We start from the raw sequence: 17,207 nt of genomic DNA, 5'->3' as shown, positions 1-17,207 counted from the left end.
GTTTTAATGGACTGACAATCTGCAATAGCAAAATCAGCTGTGACTTGGCAGGGTTTATGATAGAAGAGAATACAGAGTTTCTTGGCTGCCTTCCCAGCTGTGATATTCTTCTGTGCAAAGGCCTTGCTTATGTTGTCGGAAGGGATCAAAGTTGGTTTTGCTCCCAGAATATTTTGGTCTCTTGCCTCACACATTATCTGACCCATTTCATTGGCTATACATGTCCTCAGTGTGGAACTGAGAGATGGCGTCTCACAGCAATTGTGCATTTTTAGTAATTTCTGCCCATGCTACCATATTTCTTGAGAAGTTTGCATAAATCCTGGTCCCATCACTACTTATTCCATATGTATATAGAAATTATCATATTTGTAACTCCCACAGGAAAAAAACCTAGCTAGATTGGCCCATAATTCAAAATGGGTGATCTTATCTTTTTTTCTAACCTGCCCGAGACAGTTTTGTTATACAGTTTAGCTCTGTGCTGAAAATCTAGAATGAAGCAGTGTGAATGGTTTTCCTAAGAGGATGTTAATGAAGTAAGAGAGGCCTCTCAACAGGATTATGTTAAGAATGGATTTTTTTTTTTTAGATAAACTACAACTCATGTTTTAATTATTCTTTTTGTAACTTAAACCTAAACAGATTATTCTAAGCCATATTCTATATTTCCTAGTTTAGCTTCAGACATGCTGTTATCTGAGCAGGCTTTCAAACTTAAAAATACATCATTATAAGTAAAGAAGCTTATGTTGCTAACTTTTTACCGTAGTTTGTAATTCTATAAACAAAAGCATGACTAAATAAGGTTAGAACTTTCCACTTTTGAAGAATTATTTTCAGTGTTCCAGCAAGTGATAAAAAATGTTTTAGTCTGTTTAAAGCTAACTCAGCAATTTCTTTAGCACCACCAGACAGCACTTGAAACAAATATGTGAGCTCATGTTATCTTCCCAGAGAAAAGCAGAGACTACACTGCTTTAACTGGCAGTTTAAAGAGGTGTGATTCAGTGGCTTTCTGCCAGTGAGAACACTAGTGTCTCCTTCTTCATTAGAAGTGACTAATCAGATTGTTTAATTCCATTCTCTAAAATTATTCAAGAGTATATACAGATAGTCCTTTAGGGCTTTTACCTTTAATATCTCACATACCTGAGTCTCTCACTGTATCAAGTAGCCATAGCTACTCTCACTGATTGTGACCAAATTAGATTTTAATAATTACACTAAGAAATGCTAATTTTCAGCTCTGTCACTTTACAACTGTGACAGATGACTCTTGGTACATCTGCCTACCTCAGTTTAAGACTATCATGCAATCCTACTGTATGGCCTGGCCAAAGATCTTGAGCAGGGCTGTCACTGCTAAGTTTCAAAAGATTTTACAAGTTTTTGCAACACGTAGTCTGTATTAGAAGACAAACACAAATGAGGATATACAATCCTTCACTTTTAGGAGACATATCTTTCTACCATTTTGAGATCATTTTCATTTCTTAAAATTACTGCATCTGCATGGATTAATCTATTTATCAGTGTAGAGAGACATTTACTTTCTCACATACTAGCAACAAAACAGGTGGAACTGATGAGAGAAGACCAAGTTAACAAGACTGAGAACACCAGAGAAGAACAGAACAGCTGTATATACAATAGAATTCCAAGCAAATCTTTGTATCCCATATGAACTCTCCAGAGAAAAACACATTGTTTCCAGTAAATAAAGTATTTCTGTGAGAAAAGACATAAGGTTTCTGGTGTAAGAGCAGTTTCACCATGGTAAGAAAGCTGAAATAGTCTGAATATAGTCTGAAATAGGCAGCACAAACAAGATTGAAGAATCTTACAAACAGAACCGAAGAACTGCCAATACACACAGTGCCACTGAAGGCTTTCAGGAGCTGCTGCTACCTAACAGTTTAGAAGGGGTCTTGTTTGTGGAAGATAGCTAAAGCACAGTGCAAATTTGGGGACAAAAGTACAAAACGAAGGAGCCATTAATGTGAGTTCAATTTCATAGGACACCTTGCTCTCCCAGAGAGATTTTAAAAATGTTTCATTTTTTATTTTTAATTCATAAAATGTGCTGTATTTACACTACGGTTTATTGTCATGCCGGGGTATCTTGTTGATTTAAGTGAATAAATGAATATTCTATTAAAAATACAGAAAATTCCATGTCTTATTATCTCTGGAATATATTATGGGTGGCTAAGGATGAAAAATATCTCTCTCACTGTAGCATAACAGGACAAATAAACTGCATTAATGATAATTATTAAGAATAATTAATGTCAGTATTTAATATAATGTCTGAAAAAATAATGTTATCTCTTGTAAGTGAACAGACTTCAGTTACAGACTAAGAAAATCAGTAAGATTTTCTTCTTAATATGCTTATAATCACAGCAAGTTCCATTTATCCATTAGAGCAATAAATTAATCCTTTCCTTTGATAGAAAGAATTACATTCTGACATGTAATCCAGTTGAAATGTACAGCAATATGAATTCACTAAAACACTATTTTCTGCTAGATAATATGCATAGCAACATAGCAATGAATAATTGATTTGTGTTTGCTCTCAGATTGTCTTTCTTAGACATGATCTTGTAACTCTTGTGTTTGTGATTGATCTAATTGTTCTTTATGGATATAAGTAACATAGGAAACCAAGAAACCAACTTTTCACATAACGGGCAAAATCTTACCACCATTATCAGTGAATGCCAATTTCTGTACAGTCTTTGAAGAGTTCTTTAAACTGAGGCACAGAAATGAACATTTGAGGGATTTTCTCAAGGACCAAAATATGCCTATGTTCATTTACATGTAATCTATGCTTTTGGTGGTAGAAATGAATAAAATATGAGTAAGGTATGGTGTTTCCCCACTCCTATCTTCAACACTGCTTGAAGAAAATTAATTTCTTTCATATTAACACTGTCTAAAGCTCAGTTCCATTTGAGAAGCAAATTAATTGCTCTTTACTTAAGTGGATTGTCTTATAACAAAATCCCAATAACATGAATCAGGACCTTAATACTGCTGTAGATAATAAAGCTCTTACTGCTATAAGGCTAGCAGCTGTTAATATCTATCCCATAATATTTTCCTATACTTAGAACATTTAAAAAAAATAACAGAGACTTGGCAGGCAAGTCAGAAAGTACCACCTCTTTCAATACATATTTCAGAGATATCCTGGTTATTGTTGCTATGAACTGTTTGACTTACAAGTAATATTTATAACAAATATTTGTAATTAGCTACTACAATATGTAGTATATTATTAGCATTTGTAGATATTCAAAATATTGCCAGAAGTTAATAAAATAATTTAATGTATTCAGAATTTTAAATGTTTGGAAGGTTGAACCTTAATGAAGTTACAGAAAGTATGGCCATTTCGTCTTCAAATATTCCTGAAAATTTTATCCAAAAGTATGCTTCCATATGACTGTTAAATCCTATCCAACCATAACAGACATTTAATAGCATATATTCCTTTTTCAACCATGTCTTTTTGAGACCTCTTGCCTTTCCAGCAAGTATGAATATGGTGGCATTCTACAACTTGTCACTGTTGATTTGTTGCTTGAATTTGTATTCTTTTTAAATAAACAGTGTAGAACGATTTTTAAAATTTTTTTTTTCTGTATTTGATAGGTCTCATTGGTTAGTTTAATAGCCAATGCTCTGGGCTATTCTGAACTTGGTGCTATTAAATCGCTACGGACATTAAGAGCTTTACGACCTTTAAGAGCCTTGTCACGATTTGAAGGAATGAGGGTGAGATAAAATGCATGAGTCTGAACAAATGTATGGATACAAAAATGAATGTATAAATGGTTACACTCACGCTTTCTTCAGAGAACTCCACAATGAGAAGGCATGCAAAAATGTGTGGGAAAAGGCCTTTCAACACGTCCTTACAAACAACCTATGTACACCTTATATTTGGAAATTAGACCTTGAGCTCATTAAATTTGCCTGGTCACTGATGCATAGTTGTGTTTTCCCAGCCCCCTGACTTAAAATTTCCATTGATTTGTGGACCTAGGAAAATAAAAGGACATGACAAATTTTACAGTATGGGGTTGGAGGTTTCTTCTGCAGTTTATCTGGTCTTTTTTTTCATCAATTTCTGTAGCTAACCTCTATTCTGTGTTAGTTAGTCAGTGGTTCAGGATGGAACAGGATTAGCCAGAAAACAAAACAAACCAAAAAAAGGTGGAAAAGCTGACAACAATGACACGTCAGAAATGAAAGCTTCACTGTGTCTTCTTGTCTACCTGCCTGGGGAAAAAAATCCCACAGTAAATGCTCTAGTATTAGAGAAAGGTTTTCTGAACAGACACCTGAAATAAGGATAGGTTTGGAAGTATAGAAGGGGAGAGACGGGAAATCATTTTCTCAGTTAGAGACCTTTTACTTCATATGAATGTATCTGCTGTAATCTTACATCTCCTAGAGAGCTAAAACCTTCCTGTTGAGGAGATTGTTATTTTCATATTCTGACAAAACCAAAACAAGCAACCAAAAAAAAACCCACCAAGAAAAACCCTATTATAAACTGTCTGCTGAAAATGCAGACTATGCTACTTACTGAGAAATTGACACATAAAAAATTAAAAAGAAAATGTTATTGAGAAATCTCCTTTCAATCTTTCACCTCAAAATACCCCAGTGCTGCAATACATATTTATAGCTCAGTCACAGGTCTTCAGTTTCCAAATAAAAAGTGTGGTTCCTGTCTGGGTAAGACTGTTGGTATCCTAGAGGTGGCCACGCCTGCCTGTGTAGGGAAGTGTGTCCTGTAGCATATCACCATCACCACTATGTTTTACATGATTTGCAATCCAAGCAACACTTTAAGTCCCTATCTAATAAATAGGCAAAACTGATATTGATGCTAGACTACTTTTGGCCAACTCAGTGAAATGAAAAATACTATGTTTTTCAAGAAAACTTTTGTCCAGGGATTTCATCTGGTCTTTTACTGCCACTTGCCCATACACAGTAGCTCAAGGGAATTAAATGCAGCCAATTAAAAAGAAAAAGAGGGATAAGTGTAAGAGCAACTATAGTGACCCAGGCAATTTAAAACCAAGACTTAGAGGAGATGCTGTTAATAAAGACTAAATAAGATATCCTTTATTATGTTGAATTCTATGTGGATATTAAAATACACTGATGCCAATATATACATAATGTTTCTAAGAATAAAGTCGTTACTAGTGATAGTTTTACATGCAGACGTTTTTATTCAGTTTTTCACATCATTGTTCTTTGAGCTTTTTCTGATTTATTTCCTATTTATATATTTTAATTTATGTTGCTGGAATTTAACATTTATTTCTCTCTTTTTCTCTAGAGCACACAAATTCTAAGAATCCATCTTGCTACTAACAGGTTTTCTTTTGCTTTTTGATTTTTTTTCAGACTTTTGCATTGTCATCATTTCCATCTCATTTCTTGCTTTTTGTAATCTCATTAGCATTTTATTAAACCTTAATTAAATTTTCCCCCATAAATTTTAATGTAATATTTTAACTTTCCATCCCATAGTAACACTGTTTTGACATTTTAAAAGTATTTTAAAAGTATTTTTCATTTTCTTTTCATAAGCTAAGCAGCTATTTTGTCTAATTTGTTCACTAGGTGGTTGTAAACGCCCTTGTAGGAGCAATCCCATCTATCATGAATGTATTGCTGGTATGTCTTATATTCTGGCTAATCTTCAGCATCATGGGAGTAAATCTGTTTGCTGGAAAATTCTATCACTGTGTCAACACCACAACTGGTGAGATGTTTGATATCAGTGATGTCAACAATTATACTCAGTGTGCAGAACTCATAAAAAGCAATCAAAGTGCCCGATGGAAGAATGTGAAAGTCAACTTCGACAATGTAGGAGCTGGATATCTTGCTCTGCTTCAAGTAGTAAGTAAATGTATATATTTTCTTTTTGCTCTTTTTAAAGATATCTAGGAAAAATGGGTAATTAAAGACTGTTAAGTACTGGAATCATTTCTTCATAGCAATAATTTACAGCTCACACAACTCTATTACATTGTTTCTTGTAAATTTTTTTGTTAATGATAGTAGAGTAATTTTCCATTCCAAGTCTAGGGAATACAGTGTCATGATGATGATAATAATAACAGTGTGAAAACAGTAAGTTTAAAATGCAAAAGAATCTCTTCAGTGGCGCACAGTATAGAACTATCATATTCCTTAATGCTTTTAAAAGAGTCATTATAGTACACTAAATAAGTATTATGTTACTTATAGTATTATTCTTGTGAAGTATTAGATGTTTTTGTATTGCATAGCATATTCATTCCATTAATTACTGCTACTTATACAAAATCTGTAAATTCCATATCTCCTTCAATTCCTTATCCTATGCATTGTGTTTAGAACTGTCTTTATTCTAGGTACTGAGCATATTTTATTTACATCAAAGAAATAAAGAACTTAGCTCTTACAGGTTCCTTGCTTAGAATGGAGCTTCTGATAGCTGGGATCTGATCCAAAACACAAGCAAGAAAGCATGCAATAAGATTTAGATTGAACTCTGTAGAATCACTTGTCTGTAACTCAACATACAGCTTCACTGAATGAAAAGATGTCAGAAATGTCATGAGATTTTTACAGCTCTGATATTCAAAGTTATCTAAGAACTATATGCTTGTCTCTTCTATCTCAGAGCAGGTCAATATCTGTAGCTGACTTTAATTCCAAAATTTACTACCCAGCTTAAAATGTTTTGCCTGCAAAGGCAATGTGACTCTTATGTGCTGAGTAGTAGTACTGGAAGATGACTCGAATTCTCTGACTTCAGATCTCATTGCTACCATTGCCTCTGAAGATGCATAAGGAAAACTGCTTCTCTTGAAGCTGTGTATGAATGTCATCTGTGTCACACATCCAGACAGTCTTGGTCTTTAATATCACAACTTCACTACTGTGAACCTTTCATCCTTCTTCTCTTTTTTCTTTGTTCTGATTTTTCATAATTTTCCTTTTCAAATATTCCCTTCTGACCTTTACTTTCGCCACAGAGATTAAGGCATCTTTGAGCATTTATTGTGTCACCTCTTCATCTAATTGCCTCCACTAACATTTTCTCTCCACTCTTCTCCTGTATTTATTGCTTCTATCTAACTCTGATCCTTTCGTAATTGTGCTATGCAATTGCCACCAAATGGCTGGCAATTGCCTCCTGGGCCAGAAAGATCTGTGAAGCCTGGCTTGAAGCACACCTTCTTGGTAAATTGGTATTGCACTGCAAAATTCAGGAGGAGATGAACACTTCCAGAGTGAAAGTTTTCTGCTGTGAAAACTGGCAGCTGTACCAAAGTACCAAAGCTACTTCTGGCAAGCACAGATGGAAATACGCTTCTTGGGATGGCTCCTCTCCTGAACCTCTTCAGGAGTGATGCTCTTTGTTCATTCCACAGGCTTTTTAGCTCTTTTTTTCTTTATTGTGAATAAGCCTGGAAACCCTGGCTAACAGTCGCACAGTCACACTTTCAACCAGCATGTCACACCAACTTTGGTGTTCCTTAGAAAATGGACATTCTGCATCCATGAAAATCACCTTCTTAGAGCAGTGATGGCAGGTCTTTCTCACTCTTTAAATGAAAAAAGTCTCTATAGGAATTCAGCCAAATTTTTATAGATGTCAATTACAGCTCTTTCACAGCTCAATTTTTGGTCTTCTGTAAAACAAATCTCTCATGAACCAATGTATATTTTTACTTTGAACAGTCTATTCCTTTTAGCTATGTGGGATTAAAACATTTCTAAAAATACCAGGTCAGTTTAGACACAGAAAAAACATTCAGACGCATGTTGGTTTTTATCCAGAAGTTATATTACTGATTGCACCAACTCATGTTGTAAACTTAACAAAATGGCTGTGGCCATGAGTGATTCTAGTAGATCCTACCTAAGTACCTCCAGCATTAATGTCTGTCTAAGTCTATCATTCTTCATCTGTAGCTCCAAACTGTTGACTTGCTGAGACCTTCAGAGCCTGATTTTTAATATTATTTGAATACCTAAAAAAAAATTCTCAAAAAACTAAAATAACACTATGAAAAATATTTTACAATACCTGAGTTGTTAAGTGTGATTTAAAAATTTAGGAATGATTTTATTAAAAGTGGAGGTCCAGATAAATAAATAACCTAGTTCCTGTACAGATTATGAATTTGTATGGGGAAGATAAACAACTTTGTTTTATTTCTAGGCTACTTTCAAAGGATGGATGGATATTATGTATGCTGCTGTTGATTCACGAGATGTAAGTGTAAAACTTTCAAAGGTCATCTGTTGATTATTTTCTGATAAAGAGTATTGAATTTAAACAGCTAGACACCCAATAGAACAACTACACCAACAATAGCACAGCTACACACACAACAAAGAATTATAATCAGCACCAATATGGTTTTTTTTAATCTCGGAATTTTTACTGGAAAGAATTAATCCCACTTCCTCCTGTTTAGCCGAAAAAGCTAAATTAACTTATCTGGATTTTTTGGTTTTTTTAAGGATAATTTTAATGTAATAGACCAAAGAAATGTTTTTCTAAAAATTCTTTTGGTAATCATGAGTATTAATTAATTTAAGATTATATAATGCAGTTATTAAATATGGAATACATTAATTGAGTTTTATAATTTGTAACTGTGCATTTCATTGTTTCCTTAGATTGAGCACCTATGTTATCTAGATATTTAAGTGCAATTAGATTTTAAGGTTGAAAATCATCTGTTAAGCTTTCTGGGGATTAGAATTTTATTTTGGCTACAAAACTAAAACTCTGCTTAACTTATATAAATATTCATGTTAATGATATTGTCTCCCAGAGTAAATAATCCTGTTTCATTATCTTTAGCATTTCTACACTCAAGCTTGTTGTGCTGTAGAGGTGCAGATGCTGGGATGTGAAATCCAGAAAAATAGAGACAGTAACAAAATATTCTTTCGACACTTGCCTCAATTTAATGGATTTTGCAAAACATATATTCACTAGAAATTTATTGAGAGCATATTTTCCTAGATGAATGTAAGAATGCTCATGCAAGAACAAAAGTTCCAGGGAGATTTAGGCAAAAATAAAATTTATTGATTCTGTTGCATGATAATATACTGAACACAATATAAAATACTTATATTTCTGCTATTAAAATTTTAAGTACTAATGACTGGTCTCAATCCCACATTGCTTCTTCCTTCTACATGAGGAACTTTTTATATATGTACATACACAAACATATCTGTGGGCACATTTACTTAAAAATTCCATAAGAATAATAATTCTGTCAGCTTCCAGTTCTCCAAATATTGATTGGAATGGATGTGTTGGATCTTTTTAATAAATTGGTGCTGTGGATAGCTTTTCTATCTGAGATGGCATATACTAAATTTTAAATTATACACATCATTTTTTATATCTAGTATTCTCATGGGTAATAAAATTTTTAATATTTTTTAGGTAAAAGATCAACCTAAGTATGAGGACAACTTGTACATGTATCTCTATTTTGTCATCTTTATCATATTTGGATCATTTTTTACCTTGAACCTTTTCATTGGTGTTATTATAGACAACTTCAACCAACAAAAAAAGAAGATAAGTATTTAAAATATTTCCATATTGGTATGAATTACTAGCTATAATGAATTAATAAGTTATTTCTGTAGAGCTAATAAAAATCACAAGTCATTTCAAGACCTTAAATAAAGTGTCTATTTTTTAATGATAATCTGTGCTAAAATCTGTGGATGTGATTCTGAATTTTGCATTTTTAGCATTTTGACAAGTGAAAAGTTGGCTCATAATAATTTGAAAATTGTGTAAACAGTTAAAATGAAGATGTGAAAAGTGAACCTGCATTTTTGGTTTGATTAAATGCAATACTATCTAGCATGAAATTATTTCTTTTTCAATTTACTCTAAAGAATTAAGATAAATTAAGGTAAATTAATTTTAATTATTCTTACAAACTCTTGACACTTAATGAAGACACAATATGGCATTGTTCATACAATGAAAAATGGATCTGCAAACTGATTAAACAGTAAGTTAAGAGAAAGTCAAGTAGAGCTCATATGAATAGGCTTATAGGAAAAATTAAAAGTGTGTACATAAGGACTATTTTTGTAACACTTTTATGAGAAATTAGATGAATTTTTTAGACACAAATACAATCTATAATTTCTTATCAGTAGTAAAATAGAGGTATACAGGGAATGGTGTTTCTGTATACATTTGACATACAAGTATGTTTAAAATAATTGTATTGATAATGTATACAGTTCAGTTTTAAAGAACTTTAAAATATAAAAACACAAATAATCACATTTAAAATACTTTGAATCCTCACAATTCTTAGTTTTTTGAATGCCAGGATCATTTTAAATTTTTGTGTGCCGTGAAAAAGCAGTTTCATATGATTTGCTTTTTTCCAATCACTAAGTAAAAAACAGCAATACCAGACAGAATCTGTGGTAAAAGAAAATTGTGAACTACAGAAATTTTTCCTTGTGAAAATATTCTTCAGCCTCCTAGAAGAGTCATAAACATGTCTGAAGTTACTATCAATTTTGTGATGCTTCGGCTGTGACAGCCAATTTAGCAGACTGTGACTTTGACGCTGTGTTTCCATCTGACTTAGTTCAGATTCATCAATAAGCACAATTTACTTATACTGGAAGTCAGTCATTCAGTTGCACATCTGACTGGCAGCATTTGCATCTGCAAACAAAGGCTGATTTGAGTTAGTCAAGATTCCAGTGGTGTTTTAATTTGTTATGGCATGACATTAATTACTGTTCTTATTTTTATATCAAAGGTGGGAGGTTTTTTGCCATTAAAATCCACAGATTAGATACAAATACAGTCCTTTCACACAACTTGTCCCTAAAAGTTATGTCTCTTTTAGACCTGTCTAGCTGTAATCCTAAAAGTCTATACAGAATATAGGACATGTAAGGCACTAGTCACGCTCCTATTCACTAAACATATCCTAATCAGCAAATTATTGAACAGCATCAGTATAGCAAGAGCCCTTTTAGCCATTTCAGCAAAAGTGAGCCTGAAGACACTGGAAAAACTCAACTGTCAAGCTGACAAGGCACTAGTAATGGGGTTTTTCTGCGTGTTAGAAATGTATATGAGCATCCACACTCTAAATACCTGAAAAAAACCCCTCCCTTTTTATATAAATTAAATATAATTTCAATATGATATTACAGAGCGGCATACTGTAGTTAAATGTTTTATGTGTGGACATGATACTAATTAATTTTGATATTATTTCTTTACTTTGGAGGTCAGGATATATTTATGACAGAAGAACAGAAGAAATATTATAACGCAATGAAAAAACTGGGATCCAAAAAGCCACAGAAACCTATACCGAGGCCAGTGGTAAGAGTGATTTGATTTTTATACCCCTAATATTAAATACTCATTTGGGAATATGATCTTATCCATAAGATAAGATTACAGGTCTGGAAAGAAAATATTTTTTCCATTTATTTTCTTGTAAAGGTAGAAATTGCCCCTTTATAAATCCATCAGAGTAGATCATTCATAACTTGTTGAAAAACATACACACTGAAGTATGAACAAAATGATTTAATAGTGTTAATATGATAAACTTCAAAGTTCCCTGCCTAAGTCCTGGAAAACCACAGCTGATTGGATCATTTATTGGTTCTTGTTACCAGGGACAAAATTAACTTCCTAGTTTTTCTCCTCAGAGAGAATTTGTAGGAAACGGGGATGCACTGGCCCTTGCTGCTGAAGACTGAAAGGGGCACTGGTAACCTAATAGGAAGGACAAATGCAGAAAATCTTACAGAATAAAAGAATGCCCTAGGGAGTAAATCACAGACTAGGATAAATTTGTCTCTAAGATAAGACATTACTCGTGTTATTTACTGAACTCCTACTCTGTTTGAAAAAATAAAATACTTGTTGCACCTTATGCAGCAAGTGGTTAAAAATAGATTTTCTAAGGAGAGACATATGGCAAAAAACATTGAGCTAAGTACTAAAGAAAAACTAGGCTATTACAGTCATGGTGTATTTGAGACATGTATCTTAAGCTGTCCAGTGATTTCACCAAGCACAATTAATTTAAGGAAGAAAGAAGGTTAGCATTCTAAAACCATCTGAGAATAAAGATAAGAAAATTTGTTTCCATTCAGCTGGTACTCTTGCTGGCTATCAATTTACACCACCTATTTTACCCCAGTTATTAATTGTCATTGTTATTACTCTTATTATTGCACTGTTTCCCTTCTTGTCTCTTCAGCCAACAGTGGTGAACTTCTTGATTCACCCTAACAGGATGAGATATAAACTGACATGTGTTGGGCTTATATTAACACCTGTATTGTGAATGGGTCTTGCTCTGCACTCCTAAATCTTGAAGGGAGTTGTTTTCTCATTTGGCATTTTAAAAGACAATTATTTTCACTGTATAAACTGTATTCCATCTTTGTGTTTGCAGAACAAATTCCAAGGCATGATCTTTGATTTTGTAACCAAACAAGTATTTGACATCAGCATCATGATACTCATCTGCCTTAACATGGTCACAATGATGGTAGAAACAGATGATCAGAGTAAAGAAATGGAAACAATTTTATCCCGGATTAACTTGGTGTTCATTGTCCTTTTCACTGGAGAATTTGTCTTGAAATTAATTTCACTTCGCCATTACTACTTCACTATAGGCTGGAATATTTTTGATTTTGTGGTTGTGATTCTCTCCATAGTAGGTAAGACCAATTCCCTTTCAAGAAAGAACTAGTGGAAGAAATATGAAACATTTGTTTCAAGTATGTTGATACTGAATATGAAATTTTCTTTTTCCTAGATGACTTACATGTTGATTCAGATCTTCATACTATCTAGCATACAATATATGCAATGTTGCATATAAGATTTTTGTCTCTCCCATTAGATTCACTGTCATTTTCCACATCAAAACACATAACGGAACTGTTTGGCACATTAGATTAATGTGTACAAAGAGGAGTGTTTAGTGGTATATGCAAACTAACCACAGATTTACTTTCAGTACTACAACTGAAAATTACGTGAAATGGGTGAGATTTCTTTTTACTTTTGCTAACTCAGATTTGTCAGTTCAAACCTAGTGATTGCCCAAGGTGCAAATGAGTGATACATCTGAGAAAGATTGTGTTGATACAATGTAAATGTGTTAAAGAAATCTCTGATTTTCAGAAATTAAGCCAATGTCGTCCTTCATAAAAGGCAGTGATTATAGGCTCAGCTTCAAGAATTAACTGTATCTAAGACATAAACTTCCCCATCCCAACTGTTTTAAGAACTACCTGTTTAGACAGGCACTACCTACTTGCCACAAGTAGTCTTTATTTTACTTATTTACCTTCTCTAGGATAACATTTCAACATAAGGAAGATGCTTTCACCTTAATAACAGCTTTCAATAAAATGTAATAACTTCTATAATTTTTTGTTATAACATAGAATCCCTATACTGATTATTTTGGAGATAGCAATAAATAAATCTTTCTATAGGTAACTAATTAATTTTAAATTGTATTTTAATTATTCACTTTCTTTTTCTAGGTATGTTCTTAGCTGAGATGATTGAGAAGTACTTCGTATCCCCCACACTATTCAGAGTCATCCGACTTGCCAGAATCGGTCGAATCCTGCGCCTCATTAAAGGCGCTAAGGGAATCCGCACTCTGCTTTTTGCTCTGATGATGTCTCTTCCTGCTTTGTTCAACATTGGGCTGCTGCTCTTCCTGGTCATGTTCATCTATGCCATATTTGGCATGTCCAACTTTGCCTATGTCAAGAGGGAAGTTGGGATTGATGACATGTTCAACTTTGAAACGTTTGGCAACAGCATGATCTGCCTGTTTCAGATCACCACATCCGCGGGCTGGGATGGTTTGCTCGCCCCGATCCTTAACAGTGGGGAGCCGGACTGTGACCCCCATAAAGATCATCCAGGGAGTTCTGTGAAAGGTGACTGTGGCAACCCTTCTGTTGGGATTTTCTTCTTTGTCAGCTACATTATCATATCCTTTCTGGTAGTGGTGAACATGTACATCGCTGTGATTTTGGAGAACTTCAGTGTTGCTACTGAAGAAAGCGCTGAACCCTTGAGCGAAGATGACTTTGAGATGTTCTATGAAGTCTGGGAGAAGTTTGATCCTGATGCAACACAATTCATAGAATATAGTAAATTATCAGATTTTGCAGCTTCATTAGATCCACCTCTTCTCATAGCAAAACCAAACAAAGTCCAGCTTATTGCAATGGATCTGCCCATGGTGAGCGGTGACAGAATTCACTGCCTTGACATCTTGTTTGCTTTCACAAAGCGTGTATTGGGGGAAAGTGGGGAGATGGACGCCCTCAGAATACAGATGGAAGATCGGTTTATGGCAGCCAATCCTTCTAAAGTCTCCTATGAACCAATTACAACCACATTGAAACGAAAACAGGAGGAGGTGTCTGCTGTCATTATTCAGCGTGCTTACAGACGTCACCTTTTAAGGCTAAAAGTTAAACAAGTGTCTAGTCTATATAATAGAAATAAAAACAAAGAGGGAGATGGACACATTATAAAAGAGATAATTATTAATAAACTAAAAGGGAACTCCACTCCAGAAAAAACGGATGAGAGTTCTACAACTTCCCCACCCTCTTATGACAGTGTAACAAAGCCAGACAAAGAAAAATATGAAAAAGATAAAGCAGAAAAGAACTACAAAGGTAAAGACATCAGGGAAAATAAAAAATAATGGTCTAAGAATTTTGTTAATGGGACAACTTGTTTACAGTCTTTGAGAATGAAGCATCAACTGGACTCCTGCAGGAGATTTATGCCAAACTGACAGTTTTTACACATATATGTGTGTGTGTGTGTGCGTGTGTGTGCATATATATATACATTATATATATACTTAAGGTCAGTGCCTATAACAAAACAGTGAACCTCCATCATCAAACTGTGACTCTGTTAATCAGGGTAAAAAACTTGACAAGAGGTTACTGTTTTCACTACAGCTGACACTGCTAAGAATAAGGGAAAAGGTGGCTCCACAGAGAAGACGGAGCATGAAATGAGTGCAAAAGGATACTTTATGGTCCACATCATGTAGAACAGTAATTCTCTTCACTGTTTGTAATGCAACTGCCACATCTGTCATATTTTTACAAAAACTGTATTAGTGTATTTATCATTTTTTAATTCACAGGTTGTTTACTATTATATGTGACTATTTTTGTAATAGGTTTTATGTTGGGGAAAGAGGTATGAGGACCAGGAGTTCTACTATCAGATTCTCTATAAATAACAGATAGAAGTGATTTGCATAGACATGCTGCACTTGTCAATCATGCATAAATAAAAATATGACGTTGCACAAAGCTGAAGATTTTAAGAACTTTCATGTTTCAGGGTTGCTCTTAAATTTGAGGTATTCTAACTACTTGTATGGCTGCATCCAGATTATGAGATTATGCGCATCCAGATTAATGTGCCTGGAGAGTCTCCTCTAATTTACAGGAATCTGCAATGACTTATTTTTATGTGAATCATTAAACATTAACAAGTTCTTGTTTATGTTAAAATATTTACAGCTCAAAAAATATTGTGCGGTTTCTGCACTTGAAAAATAGCTTCACCAAATTATATCTGGGAGTTCCTTTTTTTTTTTTTTTTTTTTTTTGAACAGCTCTTACTTCTTTTTTCCTGGAGTATTCTTTGGTTACTGTCTTCTCTCATTATCTCCAACATCCAGTGAATCCATAAAATACCCTTTTCCATGTAAATATTAACAATATACTGTTGTGCATATTTGACCATAGAATTAAATGGCTTTGCCGCATTGAATTGCATCAGATATGTACCACAGTATGGTTAATTTGCAAGAGCTCAACAGGACATGTTGTATCCTATGTCACAGATAGTTAGGAGAGTATCACTGATGCATGTCAATGCTTTTGCTGCTGTACCTTGCTCCTTCCACTGTCCACAGTCTCCACGATAGGAAACCATGTGTCAGTGATGAAGTGAATCAAGTTGTCCAACCAGACCTCATTCTTTCAAATCATCAAGCAATAGTTTGCAGCTATTTATGAGCTTTTTTAGTTTTGCATTTTAAATTTGAAGTGGCTGCTATATGGTGTAGAATCAGACTGTACAGGCCATATTGCAAACTATTAAACCTGTTGACAATGTGGTTACCATATATAAATAATGTAAAGACATACCATTTGGCAACGGTTCTGTATATAAGAAAAGTGTCTTCGAGTTTAGATTGCTGTTTCTTATATTTCTTTCCTCATTCACTTGGCTTATTTTCTAACCACAGTAATTCCAAACTGACATCATCACACTATGAGAAAAAAAAGTGAGTATTTGTAGACTATCTTGTTTTAATAATATATTTACATATATTCCAATGTGAAGTAAATTGTGTAAATCTGGAACCCAGCTTGTTTCCAAATAGTTACAGGACATAGCAAAGAAAGCATTAGGGGAATGTACGAATTTCTAGCACTGTTTGCATCAGAAGTTCCGAGAAAGTCTCATAGTTGATTAAATCGTTGCTATCCTGCAGTGTCTGTTTACATAGTCTATTCTTATTCTTTTTTGAATCACAGTGCACTAGGCTTGTACAAATAAAATATTTCCCAAGAAAAAAATGGCACATTTGTATAATTGAGGACATCAGGACATTTTGTGTTTCATACACAAGCTAACATTAAATGTAGAAACTTTCTTTTACAAATGCTTTTGACTTGTAATGTGTTGGTGAAATGCATGCAGGAAATTGTTATTATCATAAACAACGCAAACAATATTACATATGAGACAAAAAATAAAGATTTCTTTTTTTTTAATTGTGTTTATTTTGCTTTGTCTCTGACCTTCTGTTGGTTAAAGCAAGATAAAAACTGACTTTGGTGCAAAAGATTGCTTTCTTTTTCCCTAGAGCTAAACACCTTATTCTTCACATTTTAACTTCTACATAAAATAATTATAAAAAAAATCTGAGAACTTTGATCAAACTCCATTTATTTCTACTTCTTTGTTTATCAGCATATTTTCTGGGAATAAAACTGGACACCTACACAATTCTGCCCCAGAATGTCCTCTCAAC

At 33.9% G+C, this 17,207-nt stretch overlaps 1 protein-coding gene across 5 annotated transcripts in view; it reads left to right on the top strand.

Moving 5' to 3' along the window:
• The window catches only part of LOC121670519 (sodium channel protein type 2 subunit alpha-like), a 70,600-nt gene extending 53,653 nt beyond the window's left edge, over window positions 1-16,947 (top strand). For all 5 annotated transcript variants that reach the window (XM_042040869.1, XM_042040870.1, XM_042040867.1 and 2 more), the window contains 7 exons: window positions 3,670-3,792; window positions 5,665-5,946; window positions 8,264-8,317; window positions 9,515-9,652; window positions 11,348-11,452; window positions 12,543-12,813; window positions 13,651-16,947. In XM_042040869.1, coding sequence (XP_041896803.1) covers window positions 3,670-3,792; window positions 5,665-5,946; window positions 8,264-8,317; window positions 9,515-9,652; window positions 11,348-11,452; window positions 12,543-12,813; window positions 13,651-14,840 — 2,163 coding nt within the window. In that variant the 3' untranslated portion in view covers window positions 14,841-16,947. The remainder of the gene's footprint in view (window positions 1-3,669; window positions 3,793-5,664; window positions 5,947-8,263; window positions 8,318-9,514; window positions 9,653-11,347; window positions 11,453-12,542; window positions 12,814-13,650) is intronic.
• Window positions 16,948-17,207: the final 260 nt, after the last annotated feature.

The sequence above is a fragment of the Corvus kubaryi genome, unplaced genomic scaffold (genome assembly GCF_017639235.1).
Source record: "Corvus kubaryi isolate FWS band 111438036 unplaced genomic scaffold, C.kubaryi_AGA036_p1.0 37396, whole genome shotgun sequence".
NCBI lineage: Eukaryota > Metazoa > Chordata > Aves > Passeriformes > Corvidae > Corvus > Corvus kubaryi.
Note: the sequence above shows the minus strand (reverse complement) of the source record. Positions and strands in the feature narration are given on the sequence as shown.